Genomic DNA, 27,374 nt, shown 5'->3' with positions numbered 1-27,374 from the left:
CTATAATCAATATTTCAATATTATATGCCCTGAAAACACATTTTCTAGTGAATGTTATGTTTTCTGTGTAAGTGAAAATAGATGTTCTTCCTTCTAGGAATGGGCATCTCCAGCTAAAATGGGTTTCCATTTTCACTAGAAACGTTTGGGCTATTTTTAGGACTTTTACCCCAAATGGATCTCAAATGACTGCAAATAGCTGTGGCAGAATTTTGACCTCGTAGAGTTTATGTTGACCCTCATTTTTGTAGGTTTTGAAGGAATTTCATTCAAGACTTTTTGATACCATAGGGATCTTTGGCTATACGTGTTTCTTCAGTTTACATATTTTAAATCCCCCCAAAACAAAGAAACAGAGAAAATATATGTTTTATGTCAGAAAGCACTCAAATCTTTGGGGATCACATCCCTACCTGTCATAGGGTGGCTTGTGTGTTACACCCTGGACAAAAGACAAAAAAAATCTGTTGCAGGGCTGACACACTGTCAACCCTTCACGCTCTCATTCACACCTACAGTGAATTTAGAATCACCAATTAAGCTAACCCTGTGCATGTCTTTGGACTGCTGGAGAAAACTGGAGTACCTGGAGAGAACACACACAGATGCAGGGAGGATGAAAATGTATGAAAACTCAAATATTCAAAAATGATGACCATCCTTTGTTATTTTATATGAAAGGTTTTTTCTTTTCTTTGTGCTTTGCTTTCCTCAGATTACACAAAAGTGATGTCACACAGTCCGTGCACCAGTCAGAGCTCAGAACATTTGATGTCAGTGGCCAGGATAGGTTTTTGTAATATATAACGGAGCTACTATCAATAAATTCTGATCAAACATTCCCACAGAGTCCTGATGAAAGAATAGATCAAAAACTAAATCGGTCATTGTTGCTGATTTTGTCCTATTATTGACCTATTATGCTAATTTCCAGGACCATATTTTTCTTTTCTGGGTTCTGCTAGAGTAGTTATGGTTAAAAATAATTCCCAGTTGTAAAATTATTGGAATAGTTGGAAAATTAGCGAGGAAGCTCCTGGGATGCTCAAGTCCGAAGTGCAGAGCAATAGTCTCCTCATTGTTGAAATATCTACTTGATGTAACACAATTTATTTTAAATGATCCAAGGACTTACAGGTTTTAAGATGGAACCAGAATCTAGACGCAGTCATCATTTCTTTTTTTCCATGTAGTCTTGCTTTAGGATATCTTTAGTGTCTTCTAAGGTGGACCAAACAAATGTACTCTTAAGAGGCAGCTGAGCCTCTAATAAGCAAAAGTAAAGTAAATTAAAGTAAGTGAAATAAAAAAGACATTAAGAGGTGTCACAAATGGTGGTGGTTACCTAAACAGAAAGTTTTCTTTTTAATTTCCTTCCTCTTTCTCTGGAAACCTGACTTAATTTATATTTTCACCACTTAGTGAGAATCGTGAAGGTGAAGCTCATAGTTGTGTCCACTTTTCTCCATTGTGTGAGCATCTCTAACCACTTGCAGTTTCTCTTGAAAAGGCTGTTGATAAGACAGCAAAGCAGCTCTTGTCTCTGTTGTTCATGTTTGTGCTCTCCAGTTTTAATTATTAGTGCTGGTTTCTGCCACTGAGGAACGTCTTCCTCAATTATATATCAAAATGATTTTCAGTTATGAGGTTTTTTGTGTTTTTTTGTGTTTTTTTTTTTACATTTTTTTAGCCAGTCACCTTTTTTCTAATCTCCTTTAAGAAGCAAAATCAGGCAGAGCAATTATTGCTATTAGAGCTACTCCTTTTACAGAAAAGTGCTGGTGTGAGGTCATCACCAGCTCACTTCTCATCTTAATGCTCCCAAATGTGGCTAATGTTCCCCATGGCGATCATTAAAATTTCATCTCATCTTAACATGGAAGCACAGCTGCTTTCCTGCTTTCTTTTGTATTACACTGCAAATACTCTGAAGAGCGTATTCTCTGTTGTTACCGAGTAATTTTCACACTTACATCCACAAGACTAGTGACTTTCAAGTTTTTTCTGCCTTCAAGGATAAGTGTAATGTGTCGGTCTTGTGGCTTTGGTCCAATCGAAGGCTCCTTTCATCTTGCCAATCACCCGCTGTTTGACAAAACCATTGATTTAACTTTCTTCTGCCCCTATAATGAGATGCATTTTAACTACTATGCTTTTTGATCCTTAGACACATTTTTTTTCCGTCTAATCTCTGAGATCCAAGCTTCTGGTCTGAGGATCGGCGTCTTTTCAACATCTAGCTATCCAGTTCAATATGTTTTACTCATTTAGCAGTTTAACAGCTTACCCCTCTTTAATGGAAACGAAAGGACTGAAAGTACTCTGTATTCAATACCTGGATCAAAGCTGAGTAACTGCAGCACAAGAGTAATCAAAGATCTAATTGTACTGTAAATAAAAAGCAGATAAATTATGCTGGCTGGCAGGTGACACAAAGAGCTCAGTTCTTCAAGTTCCATAAATAATCAACAAGCCATTTCCTGTTTTGCATATTCATATCTTTCTGGCTCGTGATGAGTGGCCGATGACGTGAGACCATCAGTGTTTCGAAACTATAAACACGACATGTCTGAGATCTCAGAACACAAAACAACAACCGTTCATGCAGCAGTCTCGTCATCAGCTTTACTTTTACTGCCAGCAACAGCAGATAATCCAATAAATGTCCATGACTGGTTTCATTGTACAGGTGTGGGACTTGGCCTTTTTCCCAATAGAAAGAAGGTCATGCTGAGTTATACTGAGAGTTAATAATGGCTTCTGTGTTAAAGAGACTTACACAAAGGACAAATTGGCTGAAACATTAATTGCACATGTTTGGCAATGAGTGTAAACTGCACAGCAGTTTGTAATGAGACTACAGAGTTTCCTCTTGGTATTTCTATGTAAAAAGAAAATAAGTGATGATTATAAAAGTGATTAGTTGATATGGATGGGTAGCCAGGGACTGAAGATCTATTTATTTTGCTGTGATACTTGTAGTGGTGTCTATTTTTACACAGCTATTCTTTAGACTTAGTTCATCTCTGATAAGGTTGCCAGCCAAATGGATTATCTTTTCAACATAGCAAGCTTTATTTCATTACTGTATCACTGGGAATTAAATAAGTCCAGCTATGTCGGACCCAAAGTCACTCTTCAAATAGCAATATGTTAGCTAACAGCCACTGAACTCTTCTGCAGAGATGGGAGAATTATGTTGTTATTTTTTCCCTCTGCCTGCTACAAACATAAGGAAGCTTATAGGTTCATGCTCTGGGTATTAACAGGGGGATTAGCGAGGAAGCTTCTGGGATGCTCAAGTCCGTGAAGCGCAGAGCAGCAGTCTCCTCATTGTTGAAATATCTACTTGATGTAACATAATTAATTAATTTATTTTAAATGATCCAAGGTCTTATAGCTTTTAACATGGAACCAGAATTTAGCAGTAGTCAACATTTCTTTTTCCCATGTAGTCTTGCTTCAGGATATCTTTAATCTCTAGACCAAAACAAATGTACTCTTAAGAGGCAGCTGCCCCTGTGATCAGATAAACTGTGAAATTAAGAGTATAATGTGACGTATGTACAGCTGGTTCTCCATTATAATGAAGCTCAGTATTCAGTAGTCTGAATATAGTATAATTTGTTAAAGACACACACAACTATAACCGTGTTGCCTCTGTCTGAGTACTTGGCTTCCTCTCACAGTCTAAAGATATGCATGCTGGGTTAACTAGTGATTCTAAATGAGTTGTAGGTGTGAATTCGAAGGCGGATGGTTTTCTGTCTCTCTGTGCCAGCTATGCAACAGACTGATACCCCATCTCTCACCCCATGACAGCTGAGCAAGGCTCCAGCCCTCCACCTTGATTTTATTCTGACTGCTGGATGGATGGACGGATAGACGGACAACTCTCTGGACTTGTTACAAAAAAAGAATGTGGCAGGCAGGATGAGGACCCAAACTCAGGACTCGCAGACACAGAAGGGGGACGTTAAAGAGGCAGCTTTTATTGCACTGAAGCTGAAAACCAAACAAAACCTGAAAGTCACGAAATCGAAATCTAAACTGGAAACAGGAAGGCTAAGGACTAAAAGAGTAGAGACCAGGAAGCTAGACATTGCCAGGACCTTGAAAAACCACAGAGAAACTTATAGCACACGGGACAACACGACAACGTCCAGAGGAAAACACAGGGCTTAAATACAGAAGGGGGTAAGGAGGGAATGAGACAGGAGGAGAGCACAGCTGGGAATAATCACATATAAGGAGACAAAGGAGAAGCAGAACTCAGTATACTGAACACAGGACTATCAAAATAAAACAGGAAGCATGACCACTATAGATGCAGACAAAACACAGGAGTTTCGCACTGTGACTGGGGAAATTAAAACAGAGACAAGACTAGACACTGAGACCCGGAGACAGGATGACTAGTGGAACAGAGGGAACAGAGAGAACAAGAAACACGGAGACAAGAGTAACTAAACGTGGAACATGGGGAAGGCACAGAAACCATGAGAAATTCTAAATAATAATGAAAGCAAATGGTAAATGGCCTGTATTTGTATAGCGCTTTACTTAGCCCCTAAGGACCCCAAAGCGCTTTACACATCCAGTCATCCACATGTGATGGCAAGCTACATTGTAGCCACAGCCACCCTGGGGCGCACTGAAGGAGGCGAGGCTGCCGGACACTGGCGCCACCAGGCCCTCTGACCACCACCAGTAGGCAACGGGTGAAGTGTCTTGCCCAAGGACACAACGACCGAGACTGTCCAAGCCGGGGCTCAAACCGGCAACCTTCCGATTAGAAGGCGAACTCCCAACTCTTGAGCCACGATCGCCCCACGATCGAAAGCAAAGACTATTATTAATTCAAAACACAAACCACTGGGTCACCAACCCAGGACCATGACTTATTTCACTAAAAAGAACTTCAAACAAACAAAAACAGGTTAAAAGACAATAAAACAACTATATTTCCTAAAATTTGCAACAAAACAAAAATTGCCTGTTGCATTAATCATCTGATGATCCCTCAAACCCTAACCACTAGTTTATGATTACTGAGTTCCACCATAGCCCAACATTCAGCCTACTGTATGACTGTAAAATGTTGTTCTTTCCACCGGACATTAAATGGAAAATGTATTTAGTTCCCACACAGAAATGATTAGAAGCTGGTGGAAAACATTCACAGTCATTGCATCTTAGAAAAACAAAACAGTGTCGCAAACAGCCGCGGTTACCTAAACAGAAAGTTTTTTATTTACTTCCTCTTTCTCATAAAGACTCCGGAAACCTGACCTAATTTGTATTTTCACCACTTAGTGAGAAACGTGAAGGTGAAGCACGTAGTTGTGTCCCCTTTATTCCACTGCGTGAGCATCTCTAACCGCTTGCAATTTCTCTTGAAAAGGCTGTTGATAAGACAGCAAAGCTCTTGTCTCTGTTGCTCATGTTTGTGCTCTCCAGCAATACAAACACTTGACACTGTAACAGTCATGACAATTCAACTTCAAAGTGGCCTTTCCCACTGAGCACAGAGCAGATGGACGCTGGAACGGCTAGTTTATTATCTTAATCATATCACACAACGGTGTGAAATTCAAGCAGTTTTTTTCATGGCTGACAATTATTAAAATCTTCAATTATTAATATATATTAACATCCATATTAGTTTTTTTCCTAAATTTGGTATAAATATTACAACTTCATCAGAATAAAATAAATCCCAATTTATAATTAGCAGGAGCATTAACACTTTATCACCACTCTGTCTAGTGTACCTCTGGGATACTGCCTCAGAGGAAAAAAAATAGTCTCCTGTGGGTAATTAGCTATTTTATTGTGGTAAAATAATACAAAATAAATGCACAAGTAAAAGCTATTATTTTGAGGCAGACAGAGGACTCTGATATTGTTTTTCATCACCAACCCTCGCTAATATAATGCCTGATTTTATTCCTGCTGCTTCAGTCACCACACAGACCGCCGCTCTGAACGCTTTTCTCTGTACTTCGACATTCTGCATCCGAGTCATGCCCTTGTTCTATTTTGTGTGTACTGTCACAAATATCATCCTATTGCATCAGCTTTGTCTGACTACATTCCCAGTGTTCAGAGCTCTGAAAAACACCTTAGGGTTGTGAGTCTGTTGCTGCCATTCACAGCCTGTTTTCACACCACTCAACCTGTCCAGTACCGCTGGGAAAATCCCTTGTTTCCCTTTTACACACATACCTGCAACACCCGCCTGGAACATCAATGCTTGTTTATTTTGTGGCTTTAGGAGCACACATACCACACCTGAAAGAATGAATCAGCCCTTTTTTTGTTCCATGAGGCTCATCACAGCCCCTGAAGTACACTAGCAATAACACAGCTAATGTGCCTACTTACTGCCTAACTGCACATCCTACCAGATAAAAATAAGCATTATTCAACAGGCTCTTTAAATTAAAGGTTAAAATATATAATTTGTTTGAGCTTAGCACCTTTATATGTTCTAATCTGATCCTCCTAACAATCATCACAGTTACTTCTCTTTTATGATTTGACCTAAGGGTCTGAATGTGGTTTGGCTCAAAGTGATTATTTTTTTTAATGCTATGGTGCCTTCATCATAATGGTTAGACTAATAACCAGTAATAATAAAAGTCTTTTGCACCATCCATCCATCCACCTCAACCCCCTCATTATTCAGACTAGTCGCTCTGTGATAATGTCACCTATCTTCCTCCTTTTCTCCAGTCATAATTACCACAGACAATAGCAGGCTTTGACTGAAAACAGATGTTGATTTGCAGCATTTGCCCACTGATGCTGTTGTTGTTTGGAAAACTATTATGCCTTCCCTGTCACTTTATTAGGTACACCTTTTCAACTGCTTGTTGACAAAAACAGTCAATCAGCAGCTCAGTGCAATCAGGCACACAGACACGGTAAAGACCTGCTGAGGTTCAAGCAGACCATGGGAATGGAAAAAAAGGTGATTTAAGGTGACCTTTCTCTGTAGGGTTTACAGAGAAAGGTCAGAAAAAGAGAAAAATATCCAGTGAGCCTGTAGTTCTCCGGGTGAAAATCTCTTGTTGATGGCTAGATTTTGTTGACCTGATAGGAAAGCAACAAAGCAACAACAACATAAATAACCACTCGTTACAACGACGGTAGGTGGAAGCGCATCTTTGAACGCCCATAATGCCAAACTTTGAGGCAGATGGGCTTTATCAGCAGAAGGCCAACCTTATCAACTAAGAATCTATAACCACAGTGTGCTCATCTCTTGTTGTGGCTTCTTCCAGTGGTATAACATCCCATGCCACTCGCTCTTCATCTCAAGCTGGTTTCTTGGACATGAAAATTAGTTCACTGCACTCAAATGGTCTCCACAATCACCAGATCTAAATCTAATAGAGCACCTTTGGGATGTGGTGGAACGGGAGATTCACATCATGGATGAGCAGCTGGCAAATCTGCTGATGCTATCTTGTAAAAATGGACCAAATCTCAGAGAAATGTTTCTAGCACCTTGTTGAACCTCTGACATGAAGAATTAAAGCAGTTTGAAGACAAAACGGGGTCCCACGAGGTGTACCTAATAAAGTATGTAGTTTTCTTTGGAGTACAGTAGTATAGTGTATATGTTCTATGCTGTGGTGTGCTGGGGGGCAGCACAGCAAAGAAGGAAGTGTCCAGGCTGGAAAAACTAATCAGGAAGGCTGGCTCTGTGGTTGGCATGAAGCTGGACACTCTGGTGACAGTGGCAGAGAAGACGACATTAAGTTGGACATTATTGACAATGCTGGGCATCCTCTGCACACAGCCATAAACAACCAGAGGAGCCTGTTAAGTGACAGGTTGCTTCTCCCAAAGTCAAGAACCAACAGACTTAAAGACTTTGTCCCAAACGCCATGAAACTGTTTAACTCCTCGCTGGAGGGGAGAGGGAGGGGAAACGGGGACAAAGAGAGCGCTGTAGTGCCTTTTTCACTGTGCAATATATATATTTTTTAATATATAACGGTGCAATAGACTCACAATAGTTGAAATGTGCAGTTCTCTGGTATTCTTATTCCTATTTATTATATTTATCCCTATTATATACTCTGTATTTATATATGTGTATATGTGTATATGTGTATATGTGTATTGTGGAGATACAGAAATTATTTTACTGCTAGAATATAACCTGCATTATTAACATTGCATTAATAATATATCCTACAGCCTTGATATTGCATTAAAGATGTTTATTAAAGCTATTGCCACCACGTTAACCTTTTATTACAGGTGCAGCTATGATTATTTTATACACATGCATGTTTGTGCTCATTCAGTGTTGCTGCTCAGTCTATTAAAGAAGGTTTTAAGCTTTGTGAAGCACTATGTCTTCACAATCTATTGTGTGGGTGACTTGGAGCATAGAAGGATAGACAGCATACACGCTTACAACACACATATAATCCAGAAGCCTGCCAGGCCAAAGGCCCGAAATTCATTTCTTCTAACTGCATTTCAGTTTACTTAGTAACAGATGACAGAAGACCAGTTAAGAAAAGGACAAGCCCTTAGAGACCATCTAGGCTTGAAATTTATTGCCATGTACGGAAGGTGTTATAGAAGGAGGAACTTCTGTGTCTGTTTTTAGCCATCTAAGATGTACCATTTACTGTAATCGATGTATTTGATCTGTAATCGACGCAAGAAGGACGCGTTAACCCTGATGTTATAAAATCATTTTCAAGTGTATTCTTAGCACGAGACGTGTGCTGATGTGATACTTCTTCTCCTGCGTGTGTACTAATAAACTCATTGTTTGATTGCACTCTCCTGGGCCTCTGTTGGTTTGTTTCATTGCTCAACATTTTCGAACTCGTGACAGTTTGGCTGAGGCAATAAAGGTGTTTTTGGAGGTGTTCAGGGAGAACCTGGAGGCCAGGAGGTGGACAGACGATCCCGGTGGTTCGTTTGACTACAAAGGGCGCTGCTAAAAGGTAAGACACAAACCTCTTAAACTGAAATTGTGCTGTATTGGATTATAATTCTAAAATTGTAGTCAATGAATTACTGGCTGATGTTTGTCTTGAGTTTTGGGTTAAGTTAAAGTGAAACTGTATATATGGTATATTTCTGCTCACATTCTGCTGTGTTTCCTGGAGGAACCTAAGTTTCATCTAATCTAATGTTTCCATAAAACATATATGGTAGTATGCAAGTGATGCAAGTATTTCAGGACTCATTTCAATAGCTGGGCCCACGTCCTTATTTTAGGTTTAACAGCATTTTAGTAGGTAAAGGTGAATGATTTGGACATGAATTGAGCTGCGGATGTCACTCTGTAAAATCAGCTCACGCAGCGGGACACAACAGCTTGTGCAACACAGTGTGTCTGTCTGTTGAAATAACTGCACTGCGTGAACCGCACACATTGTTTGTTTGGTCGTTGCCTGGGGTGTACGGAAGTTGAAAGGAGGCTTTTAAATGGGATCAATAGCATCACCAAGACGTAACTGACCTGGTAAAGGGATAAATAACTAACATGAAGTTAGGTCAGACAAAATACCCAAAAGTCAAACGTTGGAGTCAGGCATTTAAGCACAAGTGAAACCGCCTCAGAGTGATTTACATACATTAAGCAACATCAAAAGAACTCTTTGTTCACCTTTGAGTCATTTTAACTTCCAAAGCTCACGTCTCTGCTTCTGAAATAAACCAGTCTTCTCCATTTAAACCTGTTCAATTTAAACTTGACCCTGCTCTTGGATGGTAGAGCAGGGTCAAGCAGCAGGTGATAAATACAAAAAAAGGGCCTCTGACCTCTGATATCTCAGAGTGTTTTTGAGCTGCAGCAGGATACAGAATTATCTCTAAAAGTAAAGCCTTTCCAGTCTTCAAGTCAGCCACGGGTTATTAGATTTTTTTATTACTGTGTGCAGTATATGACTATTCAAACAACATCATCCACATTGCTGTTCTCACCACATGCTGTAAAAGGAGGGACCGCTCTGTCACTGGGCCATCTCCCTTGACCAATGCTTATCTCCACTGACTCATATTAAAGAGGCAAATGTAAAGAAGCATTGGGCATTGATGACTAAATATAGTAAAGAAAACCTACGATCAAACAGCCTGACGGAGTCCGTCTGTACCGCCCATGCTGAAAAAAAGGCCAGTTGTTACCAGGGAAACCATGTTTGGCGAGAGTGGGAGATAAATTGCAGCAATATCTCACTAATAGTCATTTCTATTATCTGCACTGGATGTTTAGATTAACAGGTAAATAGGGGATGTGCCAAGAGACAGCAGCTTGGAGGTAAGGTGCGCAGAGGTGATCAAACAAAACAGCAAGGAAGACGCACTAGGAGGTAAGCCACGCTGCTCATGAAAAATGCCAAGAATGGGAAGTCTGTTGCAGGAGTGAGGATTTGTGAGCTGACAAAAATTGTCACTGTGGACTTGTCCGAGTTGCTTAAATTGGTGTAAAATCTTTAGTTTCATCACAGCACTATAGAGAATAGTTAGAAAAAAATAGTTCCTCTTCTCAGACACTGGACTATAAGAGCTGAGCGTCTGACACAGATATTCACTCGATGGACGTTGCCCCATAAAGGGTAAGAAACTACTTTCATTTTAATATTCCTCCAATAGGTTGATTTATAGATTATAAAACTTTCCTTACGCTGTCTTGACTTTCTATTTCCTTTATACGATGATGCAGGAAACAGATACAGATAGAACTGTGTTGTAAAAGTCGTGGCAAAGTAAAGCTTTGAGACGCTAATTTCCCTCGTGTAGTTAACTCATTAAGTTTATGAGGGTTATCATTTTCACAACATGTCCAGTATTTGTGTATACAGTAAGAACAAGGGCTGGGACTTAATGATAAAAGCACTGCTGCACTGTATTTACAACAAGGAACAAGCAATAACACAGTATTATGGTTTGTATACAAACTCATGTGCCAGGTTAAAACACTGTCTTCTCATTAAGAGATAATACACAACCACAATCAACTCTGAAGTAGTGATGTGGAAGAAAATTAAGAAGGAATATAGAAAAAACAGAATTACAGCATACTTTGGGATGCCTCCTACCTTTTTTTGTAGGAAAAACATTTATTGTATGAACAGCACATTTTCAAATGAAGTGTCAATTTTATACTCATAGTTTAAAATAGTTTGCTGTGCTGTGTGGTAATCTCTTTTCATTCTTTCTTATCAGCAGAGCTCAAAGCCCTGGAGGAAACGATGAGCTGTGGTTTATTGGTGGGGACAGAAAAACTGCTCTGTCTCGTTGGGTTTGTTCCAGGACACTGAGCCAATAAGAAGCCTTCGTCTTCTGTGGTCGGTGCTGCCCCACAGATAAAACCTCCTTGTTCTACAGTCTATTCATCCCCGGGGTCGGGGATATAATGTGACACATCTCAATTCTTGACCGACCAAGATTCACATGGAGCCCACCACGCAGCGGTGCCACACAGCACTTTGTCTCTCTGTCTACGTCATTACCTTTGTGCTGGGCTTCCCGGCCAATATATTGGCTTTCTACACTTTTTGTAAGAAAGTAAGGCAGAAACCCACCCCGATTGACATCCTGCTCCTCAACCTGACCATTTCCGACCTCCTCTTCCTCATCTTCCTGCCCTTCAAGATGCAGGAAGCAATGAACGGCATGATGTGGAACATGCCCTATGCCCTCTGTCCGCTGTCTGGCTTTATCTTCTACATGACCATCTACAACAGCACCTTTTTCCTCACTGCAGTCAGTGTAGAGCGCTACTTGGGTGTGGCTTTCCCCATTCGGCACACTCTGAAGCGGCGACCTGTGTATGCTGTAGCTGCCAGCATTTTCTTCTGGATTTTCTCAACCGCCCAACTTAGTATCGTGTTTATCGTGCCCTTTATCCCCACTGAACGCCTCAACGCCTCAGCTCACCCTAGCAGCGATAGCAGAAAACAATGCTATGAGAACTTCACCGAGTCTCAGCTGAACGTCCTCCTGCCTGTGCGCCTGGAGCTTTGTGTGGTGCTTTTCTGCATCCCTTTCCTGATTTCTAGTTTTTGCTACATCAACTTCATCAGAATTCTCTCAAAGCTGCAACACATTGACCGGCGCCGGCGCATCCGAGCCATGGGCATGGCTTTGGGAACCCTGGTGGTGTTTGCTCTATGTTTTGGACCCTACAACGTCTCACACATCATTGGTTTTATAAACAAGAAAAGTCCGGCGTGGAGAGACAAGGCCCTGCTGTGCAGCACCTTCAATGCCTGTCTAGACCCTCTTATTTTCTACTTTTCTTCCTCTGCTGTGAGAGGGAATGTGAGTAGTGTGATGGAAGGGGTTAAAAGCCGTCTCCAGAGGTGCATGTCTTGTCACCTGCTCCAGGCCTTGTGCGGGGGAATTACCAAGACTGCACAAGATAAGGAACACACACAAGAGGAGATCAATGCTATCTGAGCTGACAGAAAGGGACCTGTAAGCGGCTGCCTTTACTGTTGTCTTAATTCTTCATCCCTGGGAGCAGAAAATTAATGCCATGTTAATGTTTACACATGTGAGAAAATGACTTGGCTTTATACAGTGCAGTGTATTTTTGTTTGATGACATTCCTTTTTGGAAATGAGACAAGACAGGTAACCTTCAGTCTTCCTAAGCACGCCATGCCAATTTTGTATGCAGCGCATCGGGTAAAACCTCAGAGACAGCCTACTTTGAACTGTCACCAGGACATAACAACATTTCTCGCATAGTGTAAGAGAAGTACAGAGACCCTTAAATGCAGGCAGGTGTTGTGGAGCATCGCAGCAGAGACTGTAACAAAATGAATATCTAAGCAACAGCGTTGCACGTCATCTCTCTGCAATTGGAGATTAAATGTTCCAACCAACATCCTTAGTCGTGAACAGGATATTGCTTGCAACAATACGGTCATTATGTGTCAAGCAGTGGTGGTTGAAGAAGAAGTAGCAGAAGAAAGAGAAAATGTGTGGCATCTTCATGCAGATACAAGCATGCTGAAAATAGAGAGCAGTTCGCTTTGTAATTGTACATATGTTTGCATTTGTAAGATGATGGCTGTTCTTATATTTATATGGGATATATAAAGAAAGAGAGATGTATGAATGTACACATATATATGCATAACGGGGGTTGTAATAATATAATAACACATAAATAAAGCTTATTTTCATATTCAAATAAGATTATACATTTTGCATGATGTCTGACTCATGCATTATTTTGTAAAGAAACCACGCCAGCAGGTGTAAACAGTGTTTGTGTGGACACACACGTGTGAGTGTAAATGACGGGAAAAGGAAGAAAGGACTGATGGAAGCAAAAGCAAACCGCACAAACATTATTTTCATAAACAAACTGTACAATAATAAATTGAGTTAATTAATAACCTTAACATTGGCAGCAGACAGGTACGAGGTGATTGTGTGCGTATGAGTGAGTGGAAGAAAAGAGATAAGGACTAATTTGTTTTGGAAAGAAGGGGGATGAGAAATATGAAAAATGCCCGTAAAGACCGCCTGCATCAAGTGATCAACAGTTGCCATCGGCATATCAGTGATATCATATGTAAATGTTTTTATGCACATTTTATGTATTTACACATAAAAGCAGGATGAGTAATAGAAAGCTTACTGAGCTGCCTCTTTGATTTTTGATGTCACTAATCTGATTATACTGAAGATCCATCAGCTCACTCAGCTGTTCAATGTTTATCATTTCTGCCAGTATTTGTTTTTTTTTTATTCTTGGCAGTGTGGGCAGGTCTAAATTTAAAATGAACTTCCTCCAAAAAGTGAATCAAGATCTCACCCCACACGCTGCAAACATAAACAATGCTATCACACAAGCAAGCGCTGGCATCGGCTGTAATCCTATTTAGCGAGGATTAGGCCTGCACAGAGGTTGAGCCGATCACTGTATCTGTTTGACAGGTGGATCGTGCATGAATCATTCATTTTGACAAACAGACCCCAGTGAATGACTAAGATGTGTGGGTTAACAGCCATTGACACGACGCACAAATCCAAAAATCTGCGAGTCAGCATGCCATAGGATAAAAAGTTACAGGGATGAGTCACTTGTACACATCAGCGATTACAGATTATACACTATGAAAGAGCACAGCAGAATATACATGCATACAGATGTGGTTTAAAATCTGGAGAATTTTTCACATGAAAAAGTGAGACGGACCTATGCACGTCATTCACTGATAATTGTTTTTTCTTTTCCTGATGAGTTGAATGTTGTTTGTAAAAGGTTGGTCTGATGAGAAGAGCTCAGCTGAACAGCCGGCAATCCTTTCTCCTTTTTCATTTTGTCTTTCCTGGAACACAATATTTGGTTATTGCATCACTGTTGACTTTTCCTTAATGATGTGTGATAGGTTACAGGGATAAAACAATAAGAAAATCAGCCTTGTGTGTGTGTGTGTGTGTGTGTGTGTGCTTATGTGCGTTTGTCAAAGGCTGAAGAATACAGTACTCACGTGGCAGATTTCATTTTCCCTTCGCCCAGATATTTCTGACTGCTGTGTGGCACACGATTGAGAAAATTGATGATCACAAAAATTAAAAACATTTTTTTTAACAACTACATGCAATGCTAAACAGAATTACTCTTACCATTCAATAAAAACCAAACGGTCGTTGCAGAGAGGAAACACATCTTTGCAATGTTCAAGTATAAAATCAGCTCATTAGGTGGGGCATCTGTAAAAAAAAGAAGAAAATAAACACTGATTAGCACCGACTTATCATGTTATTGAGCGTGACAGATTTAAATCAAGGAGGTCGAGCTGGCTTTGGCTGACGGACGTTCTCCTCCTCCCTGGGAGGAGAGGTGTGTAAGGATTGATTGGAGAAAATCATTAATTTGTTCAAGTATGCAGTATTGCAGGCAATCTGTTGCTTTGGAATGATCAATGTGTGACCCAGATTAAGAGTGAAGTGGTAGTGAATACTGAGCAAGTGACGGGTAGTATGTCAGGACCTGTGGTTCGTGAAGACATTGTTTATTAAAGGGATTTTTCCTATAGATCACTAAAGAAGATTAAAAAGAGATTTGGGGTATTCCAGTAAAAAAAAAGTCTGCTTTGACAAAGTAACGGGACCTGTGGTTAAAGCCCCTCTGAGCCTGTGATGAATATAAAAAAAATCTCCTGATGAATCTTTGTTTTGTAGGCAGAGCTACTGCATTACAAATATCAGACTGATAAAGTATAAGTGTGGTGTGAATGAGGGTCCAGGGATCATAGGTTTGAGCCATTTTATTCAATATTTGTCACACCACAACACACCAACCCCTGAGTCCCCGTGTTTATAACTAGGTGGGCGTGATCAAGGATGCCGTGCAGTTGCGTCCACCCTCCCTGCACGGCACCGCAGACCACGCCCCACCACAATAAGACACAGGCCTGTATACATAAAAAAACTAAAGCTCCTCAAACAAATTTTTAAAGTAATGACATGAGCCTGTAATTACCTTTCCTGTGAGGTTATGTTTTAGCATCTATAAATGAAGCAACTGTCTCCTGGGCTAAAAAATGAAATCCACTGTGCAAGAGCTGCGGTTCCTCAACTGGCCACTTGAGGCTGGCAACAAAAGTGAAACTCACAAGCTTACTTTGACTCATCACAGGCATGAATGTCATGGTTTGAGTCTAAGGTTTTTTCTGTAACTAACACAGGGTCAAAATTATACATAAAATCTAAAATATATACATACACCCCCATTAATATTTTCTGTGACAGCCTTTGAGTCAAATATGATATAAAACTGGCTTCACTCTGGACAGTAACATGGTGTTCCAGCAGATTCCAGTTCATAGCAGGCCTGAGTGTTGGTGGTTTCTGGGTTGTTCCTGAACATCCCATCCAATTTCCTCTCATCATCTTGAATTACTGACACATCAGAATAACTGTATTCTTATGTATGCTATGCACAGCTCTTTGAACAAAAGCTCTTGGAAGTTGTTTTGAAATTTCTTCTGGAATGGACTTTTGCCTGGAAACCAACCAAGTTAAATGAAGTCTACTAATTCTCCCAAGAAGGCCGGTCAAATATCCATACAACAATTACACCAGGAGCCTGGTTTTGTCTACCAAAGGTTTCTGTTCAAAGTGCAACTTGCAAAGGGAATATTAGTGGGTGTGTATATATGTGCAATAAACTTGTTCACCAAATTCTTGTTTTTTTAAAGTCATTAAAGATGCATGCTGTACAACCATTCCACCCTGGAAAAAGAACAATTCAAAGAAATCATTAACAGCCCAAACTTACCATCTGATATAATAATAATGGATTGGATTTATATAGCGCTTTTCAAGGCACCCAAAGCGCTTTACAATGCCACTATTCATTCACTCTCGCATTCATACACTGGTGGAGGCAGCTACAGTTGTAGCCACAGCTGCCCTGGGGCAGACTGACAGAAGCGAGGCTGCCATATCGCGCCATCGGCCCCTCTGGCCAACACCAGTAGGCGGTAGGTGAAGTGTCTTGCCCAAGGACACAACGACCAGGACAGAGAGCCCGGGGATCGAACCGGCGACCTTCCGGTTACAGATACGCTTCCCAACCCCCTGAGCCACGGTCGCCATCATTGTAGCTATGTCCACCTTTTATACTGTCTCAAAAAATCTCATGTTAAAAAACTTTAAACCAAGCAATCAATAAATAAAATCACTGTTACAATTAAATTAGGAGTGGAAAGGGTAGAGAGGTGGATGCTGTCGCCTGTGCTAATTTCAATTATTGAGCTGGACCTCTCAACTGTGTTTGTGGCGTTGTACTGATTACCAGGTTTCTTTGCCTGCCTGCATACAGCCTATGGATACACCTTTCTAATCAAGCCTGTGTTAGTTGATAGCTGAGCATTCCACTCCGTCGTCCAAATATGGTCACTTCTGGCTCCAGAAGAACAATATGTAATAACAAAAAAACTAAAATGCTAATATAGAGGCTTCAAACAAGGGCTTCACAAACCAGAGGGTGACATTGCAGTGCTAATGTCCATCTAATAAAAACTGTGCTTTTAGCTCATTGTTTTCTTGACTGTGTGTTTTTATATGTTGTTGTTCTTTTACACATAAATCTGCTAATCCATTTTACTTTCTGCTCTTTTAGACGCTTCAGGCATAAGCTTTCAAAATCCCAATTCTTCTACCTCAAACACTTAACATCACAAAGCTAACAGACAGTGAGTGAACACAGTCTTTGGTTTATTGGCTAAAAAGCAGGCTGGTTTTGTCAGAACTGAAAGTACAGACATTACCGAGCCCACATTTATCAGATGTCAGAAAAATATCAAGATAAGAGCATTATGTGACATTAATAAACAATGGGCACCTGCCAGCTAATCAATAGTTTACATAAAAAGTCGACTGCATTCTCAAAAACAAAAAACAAAATCTAATTAAGGTTGTGTGAAGTGCTAACAACAGGCTGAAGCTAAAACATTTTAATTCATTCAGTAGTTTAAATTAGTTCACTTTCCTATTCTGGGTCAAAGTTAGATGAATTCAGCAGCTAGGAGCTGTGTTTGTGCTGTGACATGAGCTCTAAATCTGCTACAGCAGTGATTCATGCCCCTGACAGCCTTCTCCTTAACAAACAGTAGGTATCGTAATATTTAGAACCATCTGTCATGCTGAACCGACAGAAACAAAGATAAATAATTAAAACTTGTGGCATAAAGTCCCATTTTTCATTGGGAGGATAACAATTTGATTAAAAAAAATACCAAAAGGGAATTTAAATTATATAAAAAAAGAAAATCCTACATTCATTATCTCAATAGCTGCCTTTGAGACACCTTTCTCCTGTATAAGATTAACATATTTAGGAAATTAATTAATTTTCCTGCCTTATTTACCCCAAGTGAAGGAGGCAGTCAGAGCAGTTGTCATGGCAGGGTGGTCCTGCACCCAACACGTGAAGGTTATGCCTGTTTTCAAGGACTGCTTATTTGGGAGAGAAAAAACACTGAGGAGATACATTTCCCGGCTGTGGTTGTCCATCACCTGGAGACACTTCAACTGGCGCCGAGGCTCAGAGTTCACCAACAAATCTGAAGACAGCAGGGCTTCATTGGATGGATGTTCAGACAGGTTGCTGTGAGGCTTGTCAGCAGGAAGGGTGCAATTGGTGACTGAGAGGTGATCGATAACGGTTGCTGCGCTTTGGTAGGTCCAGGTGAGAGTGAGTCTACTGGGGTAGAAACCTCCGGTGAGACACAGGAGAGCCCACTGATCGGTGTGTGGTTCTGGGCGAATCTGGAGGTATATTTTTGGAGCAGAAGGTGGTGCTAGTAGTAAAAGAAATCGTGTATTAATAAATGCTGCAAAGGGTCTTCTATAGTGCTACACTGAATCAATTACTACTACTGATGTCCAGTATTGCAGTTTGAACTGCATATAATTTGAAAGCAATGTTGCGTAGATTACTAACAACAAGTAGACTTATATCAATAACATTCTGATTAAAAAAAATTATTCAAATCGGCAGAATAAAGCTTGAATAAGAAATTAAATGAAAATGAAAAAACATGCAGTATCCATTTTTATTCGGTGGAGCCAGCATTGCAATCAGGGAATATCAAAAGGAAGCTTTCTTCCGCATGAAGGATTTCCACATAATAATTTGGCCATCCCTCCCTGCCTTGTTTTCTGGGGAGTTTCAGTTCCCTGGGCAAGATCGATACAAGGCACTGCGTATGGTGCCGGGGTGATTATTTCTAGATCTGTCATGAAACTGCTCAGGCAAAAAGATGAACTCTGAGGGAATTTCACATGACTTGAATTTTTATAGATTGAGCCCTTACGTTCGTTTTATGGTGATACATGTTTTTTGCCGGTGCTTGTATCGAGCTGCCTCGTACTGAACGTCGTGGCTCCGGTGTACAAAAGATACAAATGAGACATAATTACCAGCATGGCAACATCACCCGGGCGGAGCGGTCCTAATAAATTGTGGGCATGTTCATTTCTGAAACCAGCGATTTGTTTCTTACCCAAGACGACCAGCTTGGTGCCGTTGCCCCATTCTGGGTCCTTCTTCAGGACGTTCACCTCGCAGTAATACCACCCAGAATCCTGAATTGTAGTGTTAGTGATCACCAGGGAGGAAGTTTGATTCTTCGCCACAACGATTTGCCTGGATGAGTTTGAGATGAGCTGCTGTTCTGACTTGAACCACTGAACTCCATACTTTAGGGATTCAACTTTGAAATGACAGGACAAAGTTGCCGTCTCACCCCGCATCACACTGAGGGATGGAGGATGCTGCCTAACCCTCAGTCCCTCCGGGGTTGCTGTCAGCGCTAAAGACAGAGCCATTAATACAATGTGTCATACAAGCAACTTTTTAAAAAGTGCAGATCAGACCTCTGGGTCAACTACAAATACTTTAAAATGTGTGTTTAGTATGCCTGGGTGACAGCTGGGAGTGAGATATGCCAGACAGAGAAGATCAGACATAAAGCTCAAACAAACAGTGACTTTACTTAGTTTAGTGAAGTTTTTATAACACGCAACTTATTAAATGGCTTCCACTGAGAAAAACAAAAGATAATAGAAAAAAACACTTCTGCAGAAACACTCAAACACAAAGGGTCTCACCAGCTTTGAAGAGATTTATTTGTAGCAGCTGCTTATATAGCCAAGTGTGAGCAGCGATCATTAAGTTTAATGATGAAATACAAGCGATAAGATAAGCGGTAAAACACTCAACAGTAGAGCTGTAAAAAAAATCAGCAACCACAAAAATCCTACTCTACAAAATTTTATCACATTATTTATATTAATTACTTTTAGCAGGAAGGTTTTGTGATTGGCTGCTTGTGTCTGTTTGTTATTTAGAGAGTTAGAAGTGGAGTCTAGTAGTAGCTAAGCAAGACAGGGCAAGGTTGGGCATTTCAAGCTACACCTTCATAAACTCACATCAACTTGAAATATTAGAAATTGTGAGACGTCCACTTGATGTCCTTGACAAAATATTGCAAACTAATTCAGTTCTAAATGCTCTTCTGGATCCAGGGCCTTGGTTTATGCATAGGATGGAAGGATTTCTCACACTTGTAGCAGCTTTTATAATCAATTATTATAATGTCTCATCAGAAATATTGACGATTACTAATGAACACTGTCACGGGTGTTAAAATGTCTAAAAAGTAAATGATTATAATATATTCCTGGTTAAACAAAACCGAATGTGCATGCGTAACAGGCTAAAGGAGCTATAAAAAGATATAACAATAACACATTTTCTAACACAACAGACACATGTTCAGACTGACCTGGTACTTGGTGTGCCAGCAAAAGAAAAAAGCACAGCTGGGGCCATTTTGCCATGCTGCTGTTGTTCCCTGTTAAACTTGAGTGGTGAAATTATTTCTCAGGTACTCTTAAAGTCTGAAGGCTCGGTGAGCATTAAAATTTGATGGTGTCAGCTTTCTTTTTTTTTTTTTGTTTTGCACTCTATGGTTAGAGGTGATAGTTCATTAATAGGTCATGCTTCAACACAAACCTGATCTCAGACACTGCTGGGGTGAAAAACTACATATGTCAGTGTCTTGGCAAACAAACAGGCACTTTGTCTGCACGTTGACAGGAAAGTGCAACGCTAAGCAATCTATCGTTAGTCTACAGGTTTCTCACACAGTATTTCTACAGCTCTCTAAAATATGTGTGTCAGTATTGAAGGATAAAAAAGAAAAGAAATCCAACAGCACGTTGTAACCTGCATGTGAAGGTAACGAGCATGAGATTTCAGTCATGCAACAAATTTTCCCCTCTTGTCGAAGGCTTGAAGCGCACTAATATGTGTGTTATTACTCTTGTTTTGATTTTGTTTTTTGACTTTTTCCTCATGCGGCAGCTGATAAAAATGAATTTCCTCAGTGCTCTAATGAGCAGCAGTGTAATGAATTCATATCTGTGTCCTCTGAGGGAAGGAAACATGTAATGCTAGGTGAAATAATCATCATTAAAGCTGGAAAAGGGAGAGTTCAAAATATAAGTTCAAGCAGAGGGGAAAGGGCCTGCTTAAAACTTAATTAACCTAATCGAAATGTTAGAGGGTCAACTCTAAAAACACCATCATTACAGCAACTTAAAGGAGCATTGCTTTGCTTTTCGTAAGTAAAGGAACATCAGAAATTGCAATGCATATGATTTGACTTTCAAATTAGACAGCCCAGCTCAGACAGCGACTTCGAAAGGCAGAAAGTTGGTGAGAAACTGCTTATTACTCAGTGATGCTCAACGCTGCACATTGTAAAAACTTGAACATATTAGTCAAAGTGTCACCTTTGAGCTCCTACAGTTGATGAATGAGCTCACTTCTATAATATATGCACTTTATACTTAGTTAGTGACTTATTTAATGTATTAGATTGCCAATTCTAAATTCTAATACTGGCTTCACCAGCTCTTTCTTTAAAAAGAAAAACTGACAAAAACTAAGCAGAAACTATATATGCATTTTTAAGCATAGAGTTACATGAAAACATACTGGATACATGTTGAATACAACTTGATGGTTTTCCTCGCTGAAAAGCTCAAAGGGAATGGTGCTTATATTGCTTTTTGAAAAGTAATTAGAACAGATTAGAGCCCCAACGCTATTATCATTTTTTTTTTTGATAATTCATTACTGAATATGTTAAGCTGCGTTGACATTGAAGATAAGAGCCTCAGATGATTGTCATTGACAAAGGGAGGACAAGTGAAGAGTTTCCACCTGTGCATAAGTCTCTAATTTGTAGCTGCAAAATAGAAATTCCCTCCAACCACACTGCGACAGCCATAATTTCCATATTAATGGCTGGTAATTGCTACAGACCATTAAGTTATTACTCACTAATAACATTTGTATAATTTGCGGGAAAATGTGTCCCATCTAACCAGATATTCAGATAGCTTACTAAAAATAAACAAACAAACAAATAAAAAGGCCTCTGAGACAAACCTGCAAACGCAACAAAAACAGATGCTTCGTACTCAGCAGGAAGAAAAAAAGCAAGCTGAAGCAAAACTTGTCTGACCTCACCTCCTTTCTAACCACAGGGGCCGACAGAGAGCCCTGCTTCCGGCGACAAACCACACACAAAAAGTTCTGTTAAAAACAAAAATGATTTTTATTTATTTATTTTTTATCTCCCTCCACTTGATATCATTTTTAACTCCACTTCATGGATTTTGAAAAAAAAAAATAGAAGGAAAGAAATACAAAAATAAATAAAAGCAGAAGAAAGGGAAAAGAAAAAAGACAACTTCAGCAAGTAAACGAATCAAAAAGAAGTATAATCATCGCTTCACAGCACTGAACATCTGTCAGGGTGGAAGACAAATGTTCTTTTCATTCTGTCTCGTGTCCTTACATTGATAAGATCATGAAAAATGTAAGACACACTTGTAATTCGGGTGTGTAATCGGAACGAACCAAACAACCTGCCCTGTGGAGCTAAGAGAACGCACGTATACACACACAGATGCAGACATGCTGCATACTACTCGCGAAGGCTCTTAAATTACTCATGCTCACCGTGGAGTACAATGCACACTTGAACACTGACACTTGGGACACTTACATACACACACACACACACACCATTTATTTCAACAACAGCAGAGTGGGCAAACCTGGAGCACTGAGGGGTGGGAGAGCATTTCTAGAGGTTATCGCCACACAAAAAGAAATGAGGAAAGCAAGATTAAAAGAAACTGAGAGTCTGCAGAGAGAAAAAGAGGGCGAGATGGGTTCCACATTTGACACTAACCCAAGTGTGGTCATTCCTGCAATTATACACGGTGGACTCTCCAGGTAAAAGTTGTGATTACTTTCTAAATGAGACACTTTTCCATTACATTGCAGGGAAGGCTCCTGCAGTCTGAACGCTGTTATTTCCCTCTTGATGCACATAGCACTTGACCAGTGCCAACAATATATCATGCCGCGTATGCCAGCCTGTAGCTCATCTTACACAAAACGCTCGTGTATGGTGCATCTGTAACTTCACCACAGTCTGGTGTCCCCCCTGTTTCATAACTGCAGTATAAATCAGTACAAAAACACCAGTTGGTGCTGTCACTTGTGAAAGAAATCCAAGTTTCCCCTGTCAGTTCTCAGCACCACAACCAATATTTACCCCTCGGTTGACTGACAAGGAAAATGCCAGGCGTGGGATGGTAATTCAGAGAGGCCAAGTAATGGGACTCTTTCTATGCTGGAGATGGGAGGTGGGCGACTTAATGACTAGGGGAGACATGGTGGGCGAGATGCCTCAATTGTGTTGCACAGTCCATGCGAATGTTGCTTTTGCTCAGCTGGCGGAGTGCAGCATGCTGTTAATTAGCCAGACGCTCCAGTTCTTAGAGGTAAGTGATTGACAAGGCTCCATCTGTGGCCACAGAGAGGAAGAGGGCAAACTGATCACTCTGTGGCCCAACATCTTCGCCACAAGCTGAGGTTTAAATATAAACAAAACACCTAACACTCTATCTATCTATCTATCTATCTATCTATCTATCTATCTATCTATCTATCTATCTATCTATCTATCTATCTATCTATCTATCTATCTATCTATCTATCTATCACTTACCAATCCTGTGTACCAAGCTGTACACCAATGCATTTATTGGCTGTGCTAATGGAAAAGTACTAGGCCCTAATAGACTTGCAACATTGACTTTGCCCATGAGAACTGAATGAGCCTGTAGATATTTGGTAAACAATGGATAATTAGGATAATATACTGGAATTCAGCGTGCTTTGGAGTAAAGGACATGAGCAGGGGATTTAGCACAATGAAAATCATTCATATATAATTGTTAGTCTGTATAGCGTATCCCTCTGGTGCACCGACTCTAGTGTTGTCATGCCGTCAGTTTGTCACATTATCAAATTACAGCACACATAATGTCTTATTATTGTATTGCACACAACGACACCTTATAAGTGTGTATTATTATTACATATGCCTCTAGATGTGGCTGCTAACACTGCAACTGCAAAATCTCCATGTCATATCTCATCATTACTAATAAAATACAGCAGCACTACTGCACCCAATAAATTACACGTACAGCGTAGGAAGGCTCATTTTTTACAGTTTACAGTATTTTAGGTGAAAAAAAAGAAACAACAAATACCATCTTGGATAGACATGAAAAGAAAAACAAATGATTAATTCTTCATTCCCCAGATCTGAACCGCAGCCCTGAACACATAGTTTACTGAGCTGACATTACAACTTGCGCAAATAGTTTCAGAGACGGGCTTAAAATCAATGTGCAATTAGGGGTGTCTTGTATCAGGCATGATAAATTATGCTCTCTGTTCTAAGGCTGGTCTATAGACACTTGATCAATCCAGTTTCTGGGGACCTGGTAAGGCAAGCCAGGGAGAAATTGCTCTATTCCAAAGCCATTCAGTCGAATGTATTGATTAACCATTGCGTTCTGAATTGAAAGTCTGTCCGGGATCTGTGCTATGTAGCGAGGGTGTTTGCAGAAAGGCTGCAGCTGAAACAAAGAAAGAGGTACCTGCACACGTTATTTAGGCTTACATTTATTTCACTATTCAGTCTTGAAGTACAATTATGATTTTAATATTTCACTGCAACATTTCAGGAGTGATGTGCAGTATCTGTCCTTACACCCCAGCTTGGTGCTTAATTACCTGAATCCTTTTAGCAAACAGCACAGTGCTTTGAAATGTACTTCAAAGTCATTTTTAAATCCCCTGCTCTTAAAACAAATTTATAACTCTGTAAAAAAAACTGATGAAAAAAACAACACAACTACAAACATAAAATCCATCAGATAAGATACTACTATATAATATACTGTAAAATGGCAGTAGTTGCTAGTTCTGTGAGATGAGGTTTGTGAGAACAGTTTGATGGCGCCACATTAAATAAAAAAAAAGATTCTGTAAACAGATCATCACAACCTTCAGCTACAGGAGCCAATCAACACTTTCTCATCAGGGTGCAGTGAATGTAATTAGGGGCTCAGGAAACGTCTTGTTTATATCACTGTAAACTCATTGAACCCCAGTTGGGTGTTATTTATCCACTTGAAGTAGGCCAGGCTGTGTTTGTGATGAAGGCTATGTTAATTCTATTCATATTACATAGTGCAACCATAAATAGTGTGGTACACCTTCCCCTGGGAAAGACCACAGCTCTCATATTTGGAAATGCAATATGAGTGCCTGTCTGTCTTCTTTCCCTAAATGGAGAGCTTACTGTCTGGTTAGTGTCATCCCATCTCCCTCTGGCTCTCAGCTTTTGGATTTACATTGTCAGGCTATCCTCCCACTGGTCCATGAGACCGGGTGCTCTCCCAACAGCCTCCTCATCCACCCTCAGATTGTTGCACCCAGGGGATCTGCTGTGTTCTTACTAACACCCTCTCCTTCTGCGACACTACAAGTGGGACTTGTTTACAGTACTGTGCAAAGGTTTTAACAGATGTGCTTTAGATGTTCTGATTGTTATCCATCACATACCAATCAGGATGGCTTCAGATGCAGCCAGAGTCGGAGAAAATCCCGTAAGAAAAGCTGTGACTCCCGCCGATTGCACATTTCAATGAGGTTACACAAAACGACAGCAGGCACACAGGCCACAGTTCATTTGATGTTTAGAACACTGCAAAAAGCGTGAACTGGTAGAGGAACTGATGGGTCTTAAAAGCACACAGTGGTCTCGTGAAATATTCAGTTTTTTTTAGTAATTTCTAGTAACTAAAATTTGTATGATCAATAGAACACTTAAAACCTTTGCACAGCACCGCGCATACATCATGACGCATGGAATTGTGTGCTTTTGCAGATTGTTTTTATACACATTCTCACATTCAGTTTAACCCACTCCACGGCAGGTGATATTCCCCGTTTTCCCCCGCGTTTACCCTTTACCCACAGACCTCAACAAAACAGACTATTTGCTTGTTTTTCTTTTTCTTTCTTTTTTTTTTTTCAAAATCCATCCACACACAAATATTGACGTGCTTTTTCAAACCCACACTGAGAAACATGACAGTATGTTATTTTTTATCCACTTTTTTTTTTCTTCTGTTTCTTTTTTTTTTTTTTTATGCTTTTCTTTTTTCTTCATCAAGGACAGATTATGTACATAGAGATGTTATACGCCACTGAAAAATCCAGTGGAACGCTTACATGGAACAAAAAAAACGGTAAGTGATAAAACTAAAAACAAAAGCATAAGAGGCATGTAGATAGTGACAGGAGACAGGAAAAAATAAGAAACACTGACCAAATGACCTGCTCTTGTGCTTGAAATGGAACCCGTCGTTGTTTATGAAGCAACAAGATGCATGCACAACGGGCGTTTTGTCACGCAGACGACCCAAATACATTGCAGCGGGCAAGACTTTTGAGAACAACATGTATTGTAATGTTTTAGAATAAGGGCCATTTAAACAGAGCTTCACAATCATTTCAGAGTACTGTACACAATAAAAGTACAACAACAGACTTATTTGATTTACCTTGTTAATGGCAGATTTTCAGATATTACACCACAGCTTTAACCATGACTGACATCTCTTGCACAGTAGAATTAGAGGTTATTGCTGGCTTGAACCAAAAATTTGAGTAAAATAACAAATAAATAAAAGAAAAAAACACACACACATTCAGACATTTGATTCAATATCGAGTAATTCCTCTTTCATGTCGGTGTAGTCAGGGCTCAGCCAGGGAGATGTTCAGGCTCGTTATGGCAAATTTGCATATAGTCTCTGCATGTGAGTGGAACAGTGCTTTAGGAGAGAAAAGGGCTCTGCCATATTGAAATATATGCCTTCCTCCCACTGTTTGTGCCATGTGGGGGAAGTGGCTGGATAATTGTGCCATGGGGGTTTGGTAGTGCCCGTGCCTGCATGTCACAGGTACACAGTGGATGGAGTACTGGTGCACCAAGGTGAGGTTGTCCTTGAAGAGGATTCCTGTCAGTTGCAGGGCTGAGCTTGATTTATAGGGGCCATAACTGGGTGGCAGGAAGGACAGGTGGAGCCCGGACTCCTTCACTTAGCCAGCCACAGGTAATGGCTAATTACATCTTTATCTCAGTGCGGTCTGGCAGAACTAGGAATGACTTACAGCCATGACCAGAGGATGACATTTATCTAGCTGGTCAAAACAGAGAAAGACACACTATGATAAGTGGAGGGATGTGCAGTAAATGTGTGTGTGAGGTGCAGCTAACAGCATGACAAAAAGAGTCAAATACATAAACTGTTACAAATTATAAATTACATTATCATTCATAGCTTCTGGAGCTGGTTGAAATGATCCCTCAGAGTGTTTCAAATGTGTCTTTAAAAAGCTTGTCA

At 40.2% G+C, this 27,374-nt stretch overlaps 1 protein-coding gene across 1 annotated transcript; it reads left to right on the top strand.

The window, feature by feature from the left end:
• The first annotated feature begins 8,890 nt into the window (after positions 1-8,890).
• LOC146563984 (free fatty acid receptor 2) lies at positions 8,891-14,070 on the top strand. Its single transcript, XM_085291397.1, has 3 exons — positions 8,891-8,981; positions 10,256-10,598; positions 11,209-14,070. The coding sequence occupies exon 3, from the start codon at positions 11,437-11,439 to the stop codon at positions 12,442-12,444; it is 1,008 nt and encodes a 335-aa protein (XP_085147523.1). The 5' UTR covers positions 8,891-8,981; positions 10,256-10,598; positions 11,209-11,436; the 3' UTR covers positions 12,445-14,070.
• The last annotated feature ends 13,304 nt before the right edge of the window (positions 14,071-27,374 follow it).

This window comes from Mchenga conophoros, linkage group LG11 (assembly GCF_057382185.1).
Source record: "Mchenga conophoros isolate Kocher_MC1m ecotype Shallow Benthic linkage group LG11, M_conophoros_male_GT1.1, whole genome shotgun sequence".
Taxonomy (NCBI): domain Eukaryota; kingdom Metazoa; phylum Chordata; class Actinopteri; order Cichliformes; family Cichlidae; genus Mchenga; species Mchenga conophoros.
The sequence above is the reverse complement of the archived record's forward strand: the minus strand, read 5'-3'. Positions and strand labels throughout refer to the sequence as shown.